At 41.0% G+C, this 16,205-nt stretch overlaps 1 protein-coding gene and 1 long non-coding RNA gene across 3 annotated transcripts; both read right to left on the minus strand.

Annotated features, from left to right (window-relative positions):
- Positions 1 to 1,605: 1,605 nt before the first annotated feature.
- On the minus strand, positions 1,606 to 7,051 carry LOC133501268 (uncharacterized). Its single transcript, XR_009795142.1, has 6 exons — positions 6,850 to 7,051; positions 5,351 to 5,371; positions 5,242 to 5,268; positions 2,410 to 2,457; positions 2,274 to 2,327; positions 1,606 to 2,166 (listed from the first exon to the last, which is right to left on the minus strand). It is a non-coding gene; the product is annotated as an uncharacterized LOC133501268 (long non-coding RNA).
- Positions 7,052 to 8,384: 1,333 nt separating this feature from the next.
- dhdds (dehydrodolichyl diphosphate synthase) lies at positions 8,385 to 15,875 on the minus strand. 2 transcript variants are annotated; one of them, XM_061821346.1, is made up of 9 exons: positions 15,674 to 15,875; positions 15,295 to 15,413; positions 13,599 to 13,715; positions 13,385 to 13,527; positions 12,036 to 12,152; positions 10,720 to 10,821; positions 9,996 to 10,110; positions 9,808 to 9,915; positions 8,385 to 8,946 (listed from the first exon to the last, which is right to left on the minus strand). In XM_061821346.1, the coding sequence occupies exons 2-9, from the start codon at positions 15,355 to 15,357 to the stop codon at positions 8,707 to 8,709; spliced, it is 1,005 nt and encodes a 334-aa protein (XP_061677330.1). In that variant the 5' UTR covers positions 15,358 to 15,413; positions 15,674 to 15,875; the 3' UTR covers positions 8,385 to 8,706. The 2 variants fall into 2 exon arrangements, with proteins under 2 accessions (XP_061677330.1, XP_061677331.1); XM_061821347.1 differs by having other exon boundaries at positions 15,295 to 15,383; positions 15,674 to 15,746.
- Between the last annotated feature and the right edge of the window lie 330 nt (positions 15,876 to 16,205).

Raw genomic sequence — 16,205 nt, forward strand, 5'->3', positions numbered from 1 at the left:
TCCTTCTGGGCCCGGGGCCCCGTGTACTACAAATTGAGGAAGGGGTGGTGGGGCTCCACGAACTCGGATTTGCCATGTATGTGTGCGTGAAAACACGTGAATTACACCCCTTCGCTTCTGGAAAAATGAGCCGGTCCACTCCCCAACAACCTTTCATTACACGCGTGTCTTGCACGTGCATGTGCATGTTAGTATTTATAGCATGAGGCACCAAATCGGGACAAGCCGAAAGGAAAAGAAGAACACAGAACACTGCATACTCTGCACGGTTATTCCTTAACAACACAGTGAAAGTGACCGGAAGTGGAGTCCAACAGGTTGAAGCCAATTTTATAAACAGTATCTAATAATCCCGGAGTTGATTTACAGATCTACGGTGGCCTGGAAGCGCAAAACACTATTAGGAATTGTGAAGCTAACACAACACGAACCTCAAAAAACAAGATCAAATGTAAATAAGGCAAGCATCCTTTCGTCAAATGGTTCTGCTTTTGAACCAAGTACCCCCCTAACGAATGACTTCATTCTCAAGTAATGTACCTCCAAGTGTTCCCCAAAAATGAAGCAGTGGTTTTATTCCTAAAAAACAACATATAAATAGTATTTCACATTATCGTACATTCCGAACTGCTCTAGAATAACTTTGAACTAAAATCACTTGAAAAAAATGATCTAAATACATGTTTAAATCAAACAGTCCTTGAAGAACAAATTCACATCTATTGACCAATAAAGTTAATTAAAACCAAACTGTACTGAGTGATTATTTCACATGCTATTAGCGGGAGCCACGAGTCTGAGTATTCTAAAGAAATATATAATGATAAAAAAGGTCCCACCTGGCCAAAAGGATCAAAACACACCTTGAAATGATCACATTTGTTTACATAAGATAATGTACTTCAACATACAGTAAAAAACAAGACAAATGATCAAGTGATTAATTTTTATGGACAATTAACCCCACTTGGATCTATCTTTTATTCTTTTGGGATTGATGCAAGACCCCACAGCTTGGCGCATTATTTTTGAAGAATTGTTCCGTCTGCTCAACTGAGTTCAATGCATCATAATTGTGTATTGTTTTTCCTAAAGCCAGTTATCTCTAAGGGAATCATTTAAAATGAAACAGTTTTGGGATCATTGTTTGTTATATTCAGGATTGACATCAATAAAGGGAAATTTATACAATTCTGAGATAGATCCATTATTTACTATTTGCTGTATGTGTGAGGTTGGGGCCTAACTCACCCTAAAAATACAGATGACTGCGCATTCCGAGAATACACCCAATGCAAGAAATACTTCAACACCCAACCCTCAAGACAAATACTACTGTCCTCAAGGGACAGGTGTCATCTGCTAAAGCCCAACATCATTTTCAATACTACGCCATCTTATCACCACCGGAGCAGTTAAGTCTACAAGAATGTTAAGATTCACATAATACAACGTGGTTATTGTTTTGATAACAGTATGCATCCTATTTGACCTACATTTCCTCCACCGACACAACATAAGATGTCCGCCCGTTTCATTAAATGCTGCACTGCACCGCCCTCTGCTGGCAGAATGGAGAATGCACATAACAGTTTCAAGAAGGGGTGAGAGCTTTTTAAAAATGTTTATTTCTTTAACATTTAGATTAACCATCAGAGTCATAAACATAGCTTAGCGGGAAACTTCGTCATCGGGTGATTTAAATTCACAAACAAGTTTCTTGGGGAGGGTGGCAGATCTGTTTTTTTTTAAACAACATACAGTGTTTCAAAAACATTTGGTAAGCCGTGACTCAAAAAATTTTTTTTAATAGCTGCCCTATGTTTGGAGAGAAAAAAAAGCATGGTGAAGTATCTATTAATCAGCAGTTAAAAACAAAATAAAAGACAGAAATGAGAGAGACGCCAAGCTACGAAGTACGGACGGCGGGGGTGTAAGAATTTCCAAAATAGATATGAGTGAGCGTAGTGAGAACACAATGTGTTACGTCAAGTGCAAGGGCAAACCGAATAAATGACATTTGTAATATAAAACTTGGTAAAAAATACTTATTTCAAACTGTACAATCACCAAGTACACAGGAGGGATGGGGGGCAAAGGGGCAGTGGGCAAAGCGACCGTGTCGACGTTAACTCATTTGGCTTCTGCGGTGTCAGCCTTGGGCTCCTGTGGGCAAAACAAAATCAATAAAAATAAAAGCACAATTGATTTGAAAAAAACATTTCTTAAATGCACTGTGTCATAGGATTTGTGTTAGTAATATTGGTTAATACCTCAGCCTTGGTGTTGCCATTCTCTGCCTTGGCCTTCTTTGCTTTAGGCAACTTCTACAAAAACAAAGGCATTATTAGTAACTCCAAGTAAAACCTTTTAAACAGATCAAAAGAATGACGAGAGTGAGATCCGCACTTTGGCAGCAGCTTTCTTCTTGGCTTCTGCTGGAGCAGCTTTGGGTTTCTGTAAGACAATAACAATGACATTTTTACAAAACAAAGTCCAATTTAATAAAGCACTACGTGCGAGAGAAGTGGGGGCAAAATATCCTTATAAGGATGGAACGCTCTTTCGTACGTTCAGCTTAGCTATCGCGAGGCGATGCCTTTTTTTCCAACTGGCGTACGCCGTGATAATAAATACACGCTTTGTTTTGTGGAGAATTTTGGTCAATCAACCAAATGAATCTATGAAAATCTAGCCATCCATCCATGCATTTTCTTTGCCGCTTATCCTCACAAGGGTTGCAGGGAGTGGAGCCCATCCCAGCTGTCAGCGGGCAGGAGGCTGGCCACACCCTGAACTGGTTGCCAGCCAATCACAGGGCACACAGAGACAGACAACAGCTGCACTCACAATCACACTGAGGGGCAATTTCTTAGTGTCCAATTAATGTTGCATGTTTTTGGGATGTGGGAGAAAACCGGAGTGCCCCGAGGAAACCCACGCAGGCACGGGGAGAACACGCAAACTCCACACAGGCGGGCCGGGATCGAACCCGGGTCCTCAGAACTGTGAGGCCAACGGTTTACCAGCCGAACCACTGTGCTGCCCTATGAAAATCTAGATGTTTTAAAATTTGTTTATTTATCCTGGCGGAACAGTGTATCAGCTGGAGCGCGTTGGGCTCACAGTCCTGAGGTCCCGTGTTTGATCCCGGACCTGGCTGTGTGGAGTTTGCATGCTCTCCCCGTGCCTGCGTGGGCTTTCTCCGGGCACTCTGGTTTCCTCCCACATCCCCAAAACATGCAACATTAATTGGACACTCTAAATTGCCCCTAGGTGTGATTGTGATCGGTTGTTTGTCTCTGTGCCCTGCGATTGGCTGGCAACCAGTTCAGGGTGTTCCCCACCTCCTCCCTGTTGACAGCTGGGATAGACTCCACCACTCCCCGCGACCCTTGTGAGGATAAGCGGCTAAGAAAATGGATGGATATCCTGGCGGCACAATGGATCAGCTGGAAAGCGTTGGCCTCACAGTTCTGAGGTCCCGGGTCTGATTGCGGACCTGCCTGTGTGGAGTTTACATGTTTTCCCAGTGCCTGTGTGGGTTTTCTCCGGGCACTCCGGTTTCCTCCCACATCCCAAAAACATGCACCATTAATTGGACACTTTAAATTGCCCCTAGCTGTGAATGTGAGTGCGGCTGTTTGTCTCTATGTGCCCTGCGATTGGCTGGCAACCAGTTCAGGGTGTGCCCAGCCTCCTGCCCGCTGACAGCTGGGATAAGCTCCAGCACTCCCCGTGACCCTTGAAAGGATAAGCGGCTAAGAAAATGGATGGATGGATTTATTCATCCTGGTGGCTACATACAGTTTGTTTTTTGTATTTATATACATATTAGATTTAGCTTATTCCGATGACCTTATTGCCCCCCCCCATATTCAGTAAAAATACACTGGCTTCAAAACTTAAATGTACAGCAGGTGTACCTAAGAAGCAACCACCCCAATTTTGTCTCTAAGCCGAATGGGGGTGCATTGCTCGGTGGCAACGAGCAGGGGGCACTGTAAAGTAACGCTCCACAATCGACACAAGGACTCCAGGTGTCTGGATGGAGTAAGGAATTTGTTTTCCGCGAAAAGTAATATCAATCCGTCCGCTTATCCTGGAGCTGATCTCAGCTGACTTTGACCAAAAGGTGGACTCCACCCAAAACTGGTCGCCAGTCAATCACAGGGCACATTTAAGACACGGACAACCACTCAAAATCACGCTGAATTCATACACAAACTGAAACGACGCTCCCTGCACCATTATCACGTGAATGTACCGCTACCCATCGGTGACCTAATACTAATTTTTTTGTGCAAAACAATCCCCGTACATTGCTATTTATTTGTTCAAAATGCATGGTCGCGTTGAATCAGTTCATTTCTTTAAACATTCTGCACACTCACAGTGGAAAAGATATGATTTGCATGTAACAGCTAACATGCACATGCACTAACAATTTTTTTATCAACCCGAATTTAGCATTTTGCCCCAACATTTTCTTGTGAAACGATATTCAATTTTCTACTGAATGTCCAGCAATTTCAGTTAGCACTCATTGTTTTACCATTTGAAACGTGAATGAGGAATTTGAATTGGAATTCACACATCAAAATTTCAAAATGAAATGAAAATGATGTAATAATGATAATAATTACAACAACAATGTAATAATGAAGAAATAATGACAACATTCAACCATTAAAACTAGTTTTCTGTTCAGGAATGGAAGCAAACAACGCTAATTTGACATCTCAAAGAATCTACTTTTACTTTTTATATTCATCACTACTCTTTAAAATTAATACATCTTCCACAATAATAATCCAACAATAAAAATGCTCATTTGGGTTAAATCACATACACTGGTATTACAAACCCTACATTGGGGGCTGCTTTAGTACATTTTTTACGCAAGCTATATTTTTGTTCTGTATAGCAGATTTTTCTCTGGCAGCTCTTTTTCCTCTGCTGAAAAATCAACCCAACAATATATTAATAATGCCATTTATTTATGGTACCAACCACATGAACCTTAAATTTGCATATTTTGTTGTGCATAATAATAGAATAATTAAAAATCCACACCCCCAGATGAACCCCATTATCATTTTTAAGTCATGTGTCGTCAAGTATAGACTTAATAAATATCTGTACATCTATATCTATCAATATATCTACAGGAAATAAACAGAACCATTTTAAAAAATAAAGGAAGTTGCTCAAATGTGTTATCGAGTGACCGCAACGAACCACTGCCAGGCGTGGGGAACATCTTCTCTGTGGAGGGGGAAAAAAAGTGAAAGTGTAACCAAAATTTATCAATAGTTATCGGAAAAAATGCCTACAAAAGGTAACAAACCTCAATGGTGCCACATGACGGCTAAGGGGAGTGAGAGAAATAAAACAAAGTTATTCATCAGACAATTAATACAGTGTGACACTTGCAAACTCTAATACAGCATAGTGGTTTTCAAATGGAGGTGCGCTTAGTGATTATTTTTTTCTCGTTTCCCGAAAATGTTCGGGAAAAGACTTTTTACCAATTCAGCAAGGATTAGGATTGTTTTTGTGAAAAAAAATGATGCAACTTTTCAACAATTATGCCATTAGGCTTACAATTTGTAATGTGTTTCCCCCCCCCAAAAAATGTGCTAACTCAACGGTTTCTTTTTTGTGTCATTTTTTTGACAAAAATGTTCAAAAACAACTTTTTAAAGTTACTGAACTCCCCCCATTTAAAAAAAAATGTTCAAAAACGACTTTTAAGCAATTATGATAGTGGCTGAGGAGTTGGAATGCATTTTGATCAACGTTGCACTGAGGAGTTCGCAAATGACGAAGATTTTTAAATTATTATTTTTTTTTTTTACATTTCCCGCTCTTATTTGAATTCAAACACGAGGAGGCGGGTGGGAGCAGGTGCCATGACAACGCGTTGGCGCCATGACAGTTCTCTTTGTTTTTTTTTTGTTTTTTTGGGGGGGGGGTGTTGCATGTAGGCGCGAGAAGACGAGCGAACATCTGAGGAAACTAGAGAAATGAACGCCTTATAAAAGCCAACTACAGCTTTTTTTTTTCCCAGCAGCGTAACCGGATAACGCAAGCTTACGCACCACTTTAAAATGGAAACGACGACGTAAAATGTCGATTTTAAAACAACCAGCCGCCCCCCCACCCACATAACCGGAAGTGACTTGATTCCTATCAAACCGCCCAATGGCTTCTCAACAGGCTCGACATTAACAACAAGACGTCATTTGAATAGAAAACACGACCACACTAAAATGGACATTTTGATTTAATAACGTAAAATTTCTGGTTACGGTGGAAAAATCTCAAAACCAAAATAAACTGTAACGGGGGAAAGGTTGTTTTTTTTTTTTTAATTTAAAAAGGACATCACATCAACTCCCCTCCCCCACCGTCATCCTCGCGCTCAAACTACATTTCGTCAGTGTCAGACTTGCATAAACATGAACACTTTGAACGGGTTGGCGTGCAATATGGCGCGAACATGACGACTATTTTTATCCGAAGACTTACACAAAAAAAGACCAAATCAAAATAGCACCTATGACGTTGTTATTCACGTGCAAAGTTTTTCTTTTTCTACATTATTATTTTTGCTTTGCAAGCTGCGAATAAAGAAAATAAAATCAACGACTCGTTTATTTTGGTAAGGCTGCAGCATTCCGCAGTGTGCGCGCCGCCACGGCTGGCTGTCATGGAGATGACGTTTGCACACACGACGTCGACAAGACAACCTCACCACCTTCTTGAGATGAATTAAAAAAAAAAAAACTACGAAAACCAGCAACATTCCTGCGGCCGAGTTAAAAATGTTTTTATATATCATACCTTTGCTTTAGCCATGTCGTCGCCGATAAAATTTGGGAAAAAAGATGCGTAACAAAGGCTTTTTTTTCCTCCTCACAAGAGGGTCACAGTACTGTGCAGACTGGGGAGCTGCTTAAAATGGCGCATGTATATCGCAAAGCAATGTTTTTCTGGTTTATACCATGAAATATAAGAGCCAAACCAGTTTGAACCAGTTGGACATGTCGGCGGTCGTCATTGGACCCCACCGTGTCACGTGGCCACATGACACCACCTCTTTTCGGTCGAGGAGGGAGGGTCTCGTTGCAAGTGTCGTTCAGGGTCTCGAGGGGTCGTGCAGAAGGGCTCACAGGAATCCCACTTCCTGTATGATACAGATATGCAAGGGATGTGCATAACATAAAAATAGTTACGTTTTGCATCACCAACCAATTTGGCACAAAAATAAAGAAATTATTAAATGTATACAACGGTCATTGTTCAAAATACATTTTGCATCATGAAATAACCATCTAATAAAAAATATGGGGCTAAACAATAAAAACCATTAAATTAATGAATTAAAAAACATTGTCTTTATTGCTTTGATAAATATGAATCCATGAAATATTTGAAAGTTTCCTTATACCGTTGATAAATATGAACTCATTAAATAATTCAAGAAATGAAATTGCCATTCGATAAATAAAAGTCTTTAAAATTCCCCTAAATAAAAGAGTAATAGTCTGGTTTGATAAATACTGCATTGATTTAATGAAAATCTGTGATTAAATGAAAATCAGTTCAATAAAAAAAGTCATGTTAATTCATAAAAACGTAATCAAATGAATATTATTTCACCACATAGCCAAAATAAATTTTAGGTTCATCCTGAAATTTCATCCAAAGCAAAAATGTCCCAGAATGCTTGTGAATAATATTTCTAAATCAGTGACTGAAAATCCATCCATCCATTTTCTGAGCCACTTATCCTCACGAAGGTCACGGGAGTGTTGGAGACTATCCCAGTTATCTTCAGGCAGGAGGCGGGGTACAGACTGAACTGGTTGCCGGCCAATCGCAGGGCACATAGAGACAAAACCAATTGCACTCAGAATCAAACCTAAGGGCAATTCAGAGTGTCCAATGAATGTTACATGTTTTGGGGATGTGGGAGAAAACCGGAGTGCCCGGAGAAAACGCACACAGACACGGGGAGAACATGCAAACGCCATACAGGGAGAGGCAGGATTTGAACCCGGGTCCTCAGAACTGTGAGCCCAATGCTTTCCAGCTGCTCCACCTTGATTTAATATGCTGACCATAAATTAAATGGTCATTGAGTAGGTTTAATTTACAGTATGTAGTAGTGGGCAATCATTTTTCTGTCCCGCTTGAATATTTTTCAAACATTTTGAATCCATTTATTATGTAGTATATAATTCCCAATAAGAATGCTGGTTAAATACGTTTTGTTTATATATATATATATATATTTGTCACTATTTTACATGTTTAGTACAGCAATTGTGTGAAATGATCTTAAATGATAGGAAATGAAGCCTCCAAAAACCATACAACTTGACAATGATCACTTTATTCTTTTTTTTGATAAAACTGGTCAAAATCAAGTTATCAACATCACGACTGGACTGACACCTTTATCGATTAAAAGGATTATAACGGCACGGCCTTCACGTCACAAATCATAGCATGCACTTTAAAAGGACGATAACCCCTTCAAGCTCCATTTTGACCGGACACGCACTCTACATTTACAAATATGCCAGTAATTCTATAACCCCATAGGGGTTGATGTCACCCTCTTCTTCACCGATTCTGGACGTTGAGCAGAAGAAGCCCTTGTAGGAAGAGGTGGGGTCCACACACCAAGCGCTCTTAAGTCGACACACCCTCGCCCAAGTCAGTAAAGAAAGAGTCCCGTTTGTGCGTGAGCGCTTCCAGGAAGTCCCGCACTCGCTCTTGGCGGCGGGCGGTGTAGTGAGATATTGCTTCCTGCCTGCGGCTGGCGTCGGCGGGCTTGCCGTTGCCGTGGCGCTGCAGGTGCTCGGCGGCACAGGCGCGGTCCGCCTCCAGCTGCTGCAGGGCCTGGTGCTCTTGGTGAATGTACCTCGCATTCTGGAATGAAGAGTTTTAGCTACGGTAATGAACGTTTGGGACTTTGAATGTCGATTGTGTCTCAAGAAAAAAATTGAGTTATGACCGTTAAATGGTGGCAGCCAACTTTGGAACAAGAGGCCAAAAACTTGCATCAAGCTGTTTTTTGCCATTCCCAGTTAAACAAAGATTTGTTACCAAATCACAAAGTAACTTGTTAAAATCTGCTTCCTTAATGCGACCGTAAAATGCCATAGATGAGGTCTAATAACATATCTGTGATGTCACTCCAGAGTTTTAACTCTTCAAGCAAGTCATATTTGAACATAAACTGTCCACCAACACAGACAGACACAATATAAGAAATAATTACAGGGATATAGCCTTATAGTGAACTCTTCTTCGTAAAAATGCCTACGTACTGCCCCCGGTGGTCACAGCATGCGCAAAAGAAAGAGCATTTCAGCTGAGATTGAAGCATTAAATCATGATGCACAAAGTACGTTACTTAATTTTGGCACATATTTAACATTTTTTTTGGGGTGGTGTTGTAGGGATGCAATATATTAATGGTATTTCCATTCATTTCAACAGGGGAAGATGATTAGAGATATGTTTCGAGCGAAGCGCGTGGTCATAGAACGAATTAAACCTGCAAGTCAAAGCAGCACCGTTTATGATCAAGTATGTGACATTTTTTGGTGACAAATATGTGAATTAATGTAACTTCTCCTCAATCCAGTTATTCATCTTGACCGCCACCTTGCACAATACAAATAAAAAAAAATGTACCGAACAGTATTTATTTTGGAGCCCTGGGTAGCTTTTGATGATTGACACCACCTTACATAACAAATCAATACAACAAGACCAAAACCTTACCTGGATGGATTTGTGGTTGACTTGATACTGGAGAATAGCTTCACATAAGTTCCAGAAGGAATACTCAGGCCACAGTACTGACTGGAATACTAAACACGTATGAGACGTCTGTGTGGGAAGAAAGAAGACAAATTAATAATCATCAGAATAAAAAAAAAAAAAAAAAAAAAAATCTTTGCTATACTCACCTGCCAGAGTAGGAAGTCACTAAGGCGCACCTCGCCCGAGGTTCGGATGAGCAGGTCGGGATTGGGAGAATTTTTGCTGTACAGACATTCGCTCAGCAGTGCCTCAGAAACGTCACTAAGACATAATGCAATAAATGACTATGTAGACATTTAAAGTATATTATATATTCCATAGTGTGTGTGTGTATATATATATATATATATTTGCATGTTCTCCCAGTCTCTGTGTCGGTTTTCTCCCGGGACTCCGGCTGGCTTCCTCCCAGATCCCCAAAACATGCATTTATTGTAAACTCAAAATTGCCTTTAGGTGTGATTGTGAATGGTTGTTTTGTCTGTGTACCCTCCAATTGGCTGTCAACCAGTTCAGGGTGTACCCCGCCTCCTGCCCGAAGATAGCGGGGATAGGGTCCAGTAATCCCATGCCCTTTGTGAGGATAAGCGGCTCAGAAAATGGATGGATGGATTTTTACTTTGTTCTCCCACAGTTATCCACACAACATTTCAGTTTAAAATTTCACCTCTTGAATTATGACTGAATTCCCCTAAAATGATACATCTTTTTAAGGCTTTATCATTGTAAAACAGTGTTAAAATTAAAAATAATTTCTGTAATATTCCAACTATTTATTTTCTGTGAAACTGACATTTTTTCTTGCAATATTGTGACTTTGTTGTGATGAAAATAGGATAAAACCTAATGTTTCAAAGTTTTTAACTTTACCTGGCTTTAATCAGTCCTTGCTCCACCCCCCAGGCCATCTCTCTCACTGCGTTGGTCATTTCATATCGTGACGTGTAAGCAAAACACACATTCAAGAAACACCTGTCAACAAAAGAAACATTTGAGATGGGTGCATATTGTGGAAATTTACTGGATACAAATTGTTGGGTTTCTGGCATCTGCCTACCCATCCAGAGTGAAATTAAACAGCAAAGTAATTTTCTAACAATGAGCCATTTTCTGAAAATGTATGTTAGACATGATCTATTAAACTAATTGTTAAAAGTGTAATGCAGCGGCTCGTGATGAAGTGTTGCCTCCACGAGTGAAAAAAGTCACGATCCATACGTTCTTTATCAGGGGGGGTAATCACAAAAGATGGTGAAATTTTCCATGAATATATATGGATTCTTTTTTTTCCTCAATTAAACATAAATTAACAAAAAGTCATATTTTTCCATTTAAAAATACTAATTTCCTTTCAAAGTTTTCACACCTCTAAAAGAATATTAAAAAATGTTTCCAGTTATTCCATCAAGACAATAATCACATGTACACAGCTTAAATACCGAAGGCGTGGCTTCAGAACAACTCACTGTTCTTGAATAGCCAAGTCAGAGCCCTGACTTAAACCCAATCAAGACTCTCTGCACAGACCTGAAAATGGCGGTCCATCACCGTTCACCATACAACTTGAAGGAAGGGAATAGGATCTGTGAGAAGAAATGGCAGCGGATCCCCAAATCCCGGGGTGAAAAACTTGCATCATTCCCAAAATGACTCATGGCTGTATTACCTCAAAAGTGTGCTTGTACTAAATACTGAGCAAATGATTTGAATATGTATGGCTGTGTGATACTTCAGTTTTTCATCCATCCATCCATTATCTCACCCACCTATCCTCACAAGGGTCACGGGACTGCTGCCTGTGTGGAGTTTGCATGTTCTCCCCGTGCCTGCGTGGGTTTTCCCAATTTGCATCCCACATTCCCAAAAACAATTGGAGACTCTAAATTGATTGCGAGTACGGATGTTTGATTTTTTTCTCCCTGCAATTAACTGGCAACCAGTTCAGGGTCTACCCTGTTCAGGTCGTACCTGGATAGGCTCAAGCAACCCCGCAACCCTTGCGAGGATGAGCAGCTAAGAAAATGGATGGATGGACGTATTTATTTAAAAAGAGGGAAATTTCTCAGAATTTAAAAAAAAAAAAAAAAAAAATTTTGTAAAAAGTAATGTTTCATTGAAATTGTGACCAAACTCTCACAAAAATATCAACCTTTTCCTTGTGAAAACAGAGAGACAAAATCGCGTACTGATTGTGCGCTCGTGTGGTCAACACCGCTTTGGCGATTAACTGCTGGAGGTCCAGCGGCAGCAAATTCAAGTCACCCAGCACCCGGATGCAAACGCCGTGCTTCTCCAGACTCTCCCTGCAGTTAAAAGAAGAACATCAAGTCAGCACAATGTGTCTCATTCGTAAATCACGAGCAGTACTTCCTGATTTGTTTGATAGATTATAAAAATAACATCTATCACATGATGCATGCTCACTGTCAACTATTGTATAATTGAGTCCGGGGTTTACTCAGCTGCATCAGGCATCTATTAAAGGTAAGACTATTAGAGATAAGTTTATCTTTTAAGACGGGCATTTCATAAGACAGTGAACCCCCATTTATCAAAGGGAAAACATTGCAGACCCACTCACAATATACAGATCGTATAATAGATAATATAGATTTAATAAATCCTTCCTGTATCCCTAAAACACATAAACTTGGTAAAACACTAAGAAATCCTTCCTGTCTGTTCCCACTCTTCTGCTGTGATAAAAAGAAGGGAGACTGCCTTAAAAAGAAAAACTAACCAGACAATTTCAGAAAATTTGTAAAAAACTATACCGTAATTTCCGGCCTATAAGCCCCGACTTCTTCCGTACGCTTTCAACCCTGTGGCTTATGCGGTGATGCGGCATTTTTTCTAACAGACGCGAGGGGGCACTCGAGCGGAAAAGGTAAGAGTGAGACCAATGGAATATATGTGCCAAGGAAGCTACTTTTAGCGGTACGTTTTTTTCCCCTGGCCGTGTTAGCGTCGCGCTAGCGTGTTGCTGCTGTGTAGCTGCCGTGTTTCAATTTTTACCGGTATATATATTTTTTTAACCAGCCCTGTAAGCTCCGCACTGCCGTTACTGCCGCGCTAGCATGTTGCAGCTGTGTTACTGCCGCGTCTCAGCGATTTAGGTATGTGTTTTTCAACCGGTCCTGTTAGTGCTGTGCTACCGTGTTGCTACTGTGTAGCTGCCGTGGCTGTTTTTTTTTTTTTTTTTTTTTTTCTTAAACAGCACTGTTCATGCTACCATGTTGTTGCTATGTTAAGCTAAGCTAGGGTATTAAAACTTTGAAAACTCTTTTTTGTACCGTCTTTCTTTATAAATATCTTGTGTTTCAATGTGGGCAACTTGCAGCTTTTACACATGTGCGGCTTAAGTATGTACCAAATGGTATTTGCTTTACAAATGTACTGGGTGAGGCTTATAATCAGGTGCGCTCTGTAGGACGGAAATTAGGGTAATTTGCGTACTAATTGGAACAGTGTAAATGGTCATGCCCTTTACCTGCACTATAAAAGAGAAAGTTATGCTAATAAACAGGAAACCCACCGTTCCTCCAAAAGTCTTTCAAATTTCTGCTTGGCCAGTTCCATTAGGCCGTCCACTTCGTCCTTGCCGCGCTTGAAGTTCTCAATGCTAAAGGCGTACACGGTCACTTCAGGGATGTTTAAATGCTTGCACCAGCGAAGCGTCTAGAAGGCAATGATGGGCTGTTCATGTGACAACTATTTTGCATTCGAAAATGTACGCGTTGGTCACTTACTTCTGCCAACTTATTGAAGCCCTGCATGTGCCCCTCCTGGCGATCAATGTTCTTCCTGCGTGCAAACCGACGGTTGCCGTCCATGATGAAGGCCACGTGTTTGGGCATTGGCCCCGCCTTCGAGGAAAAAGAGCCCAGGTCAGTGATGAAAGCAGGTACTTTAGCCAGAGGTATGATGGCATTCATTACGAAGAGTAGATATAGAATGAAAGAGTATTAAAGCCAAGCTTTGCAGAGTCACTACAACCCTCAAACAAATAGTGATATTTCTAGTAAAGTCAGACCTGTTTCCCCTGTATTTTTTCCTGACTTAAAATCTGATTTTTTCCCCCTTTGTAAAATGAACCATATGGGTCAGGTGCAGGGTGAGGTGGGCGGAGGCCGGAGGCAGGAACCTTGGCGATCTGATCCCTGGCAACAGAAGCTGGCTTCAGGGATGTTGAATGTCATCTTTCTGGTAGGGACAGAGTCCAAGCTGGTGTGAGGTTGAAAATTCCAACTAGCCATACTCAGGCTCAACTCCACACACGGCTTGCACTCTGGTACCAGTCTTCTTGAGAGGTTTGGAGTTGCCCATGGTGAGCGGCACCGACCAGGTGTGGGTATACTTATTGCGGTTCACTCCAGTAATGAGAGGGTATCCTCCGCCTTCAGGTGAAGGGAGGGGTCCTTACTGTTGTTTGTTCCTCTGCACCAAACAGTTCGGAGTACCCACCCTTTTTGGAGTCCTTAGAGGGAGTCCGGGAGAGTGCTTGCGCTAGGGATTCAATTATGGATAGGTTTCCAATGACGTCACCACCACCCTAAGACCAATCGGATAAATTAACGATGGAAAAAAACTTCACGCTTCACTTATCACCTGTGTTCTCTGACCTCTATGACACACAAGATGGCGTAATTGGAAATTTATCCATTCTGGTGGGGGACTTCAACGCTCATGTGGGCAATGATCGTGAGACCTGGAAGGGCAGGATTGGGATGAACGGCAAAATGGTAAAAAGAAAAAAAAAAAAAAAAAAAAAGACTGCTAGACTGTGGGCCAGCACGGTGGCCTCACAGTTCTGAGTCCTGGGTTCAATCCCCGCCCCGCCTGTGTGGAGTTTGCATGTTCTCCTCGTGCCTGAGTGTGTTTTCTCCGGGCACTCTGGTTTCCTCCCACATCCCAAAAACGTGCCACATTAATTGCACACTTTAAATGGCCCATAAGTGTGATTGTGAGTGCGGCTGTTCCGTTGCGATTGGCTGGCGACCAGTTCATGGTATACCCTGCCTTCTGCCAATGGAGAGGTTTCCAATTATGTCATCTTGTGTGTCATAGAGGTCAAAGAACACAGGTGATAGGTGAAGCGTGATGTTTTTTTTCTACCGTTAATTTATCCGACTGGTCTAAGGGTGGTGGTGACACATTAGATGGCGTAACTGGACACCTATCCATTGACAGCTGGGATAGACTCCAGGTCTCCCCGTGACCCTTGTCAGTATAAGCGGATAAGAAAATTGATGGATGGATGCTACACTGTAAAAAAATACACACAAATTTATGTAATAGCAAGGCTGCATAATGTCAAACGCATTATTGCGAGGGATGACTGTACAAGATTTTAGATAAAAAGATAAACACTTTACTTCAGGTAAGCAATGTTAGTTTTTAACCCATTCTATTGATAGAGCTCAATCTATTTTTTCCCCCAAATACCTTGAGAATGTTGGCTGAAATCCTCTCGAGCAGGTTTAACTCGCCCTCCTTTATCCACGACATATTTAGGCGGTTGGAGGGTAGGGGGTCTGGAGAGGGAAAAAACTGTGAGGGAGCGTCTGGAACGGAAAAAAAAATAAAATCTAAAAGTCATGCATGTTAGGATTGGATTTTCCCGTGAAACGCCATCCCGCGGCTGTTTTACGAGACAAGGCTAATTGCTTAGCGGCTAAATAAAACACGAAATATAGACAATGTTGTCAAATGTGCTCCTCCCGGTGCAAAGTTCCACCACATTCATTCAAATCAGTACGAAAACAGCACGTGTCGCAACGAAACAACAAGAATTAGGACACATTTGCACAAGCTTCCAACTCACCGTTTTTCACAATGACGACCGCTTCCGCCTTGGAGTATATGGCGTCACAGAACTTCCTGTCACGTGGAAGAGGACTTGACAGTCGATATTTTGGGGAAAACTATTACTTACGCGAAACAAAACACAACATTTGATCAAACAAATTGTTTAAAATATTATGAAATACACGTGAAAATAAAAAAAGTGTGTGAGCTATTTTCTGCACGTGTACAGAAGACTGTTATAAATATTGTTATGATTTGTTGTAATCCATTGAACAGGTTTCAAATTACGCTATTTTGTGTGTCATAGAGGTCAGAGAACACAGGTGATAGATGAAACGAGAAGTTTTTTTCCATCGTTAATTTATCCTATTCGTTTAAGGGCTGTGGTGGTGACGTATTTGGAAACCTGTCGATTGATTAGGTAGAAAATAAATACTGATAATTTTCTGGATTTCTTAAGTCGAATACGTTTGAAAATTGTCACTGGTGGTACGTTTTCCTTATACGTATTTTTTTCGACCAATATATTGATCTAAATCACTACATTA

Source organism: Syngnathoides biaculeatus, chromosome 5, assembly GCF_019802595.1.
Source record: "Syngnathoides biaculeatus isolate LvHL_M chromosome 5, ASM1980259v1, whole genome shotgun sequence".
Taxonomy (NCBI): domain Eukaryota; kingdom Metazoa; phylum Chordata; class Actinopteri; order Syngnathiformes; family Syngnathidae; genus Syngnathoides; species Syngnathoides biaculeatus.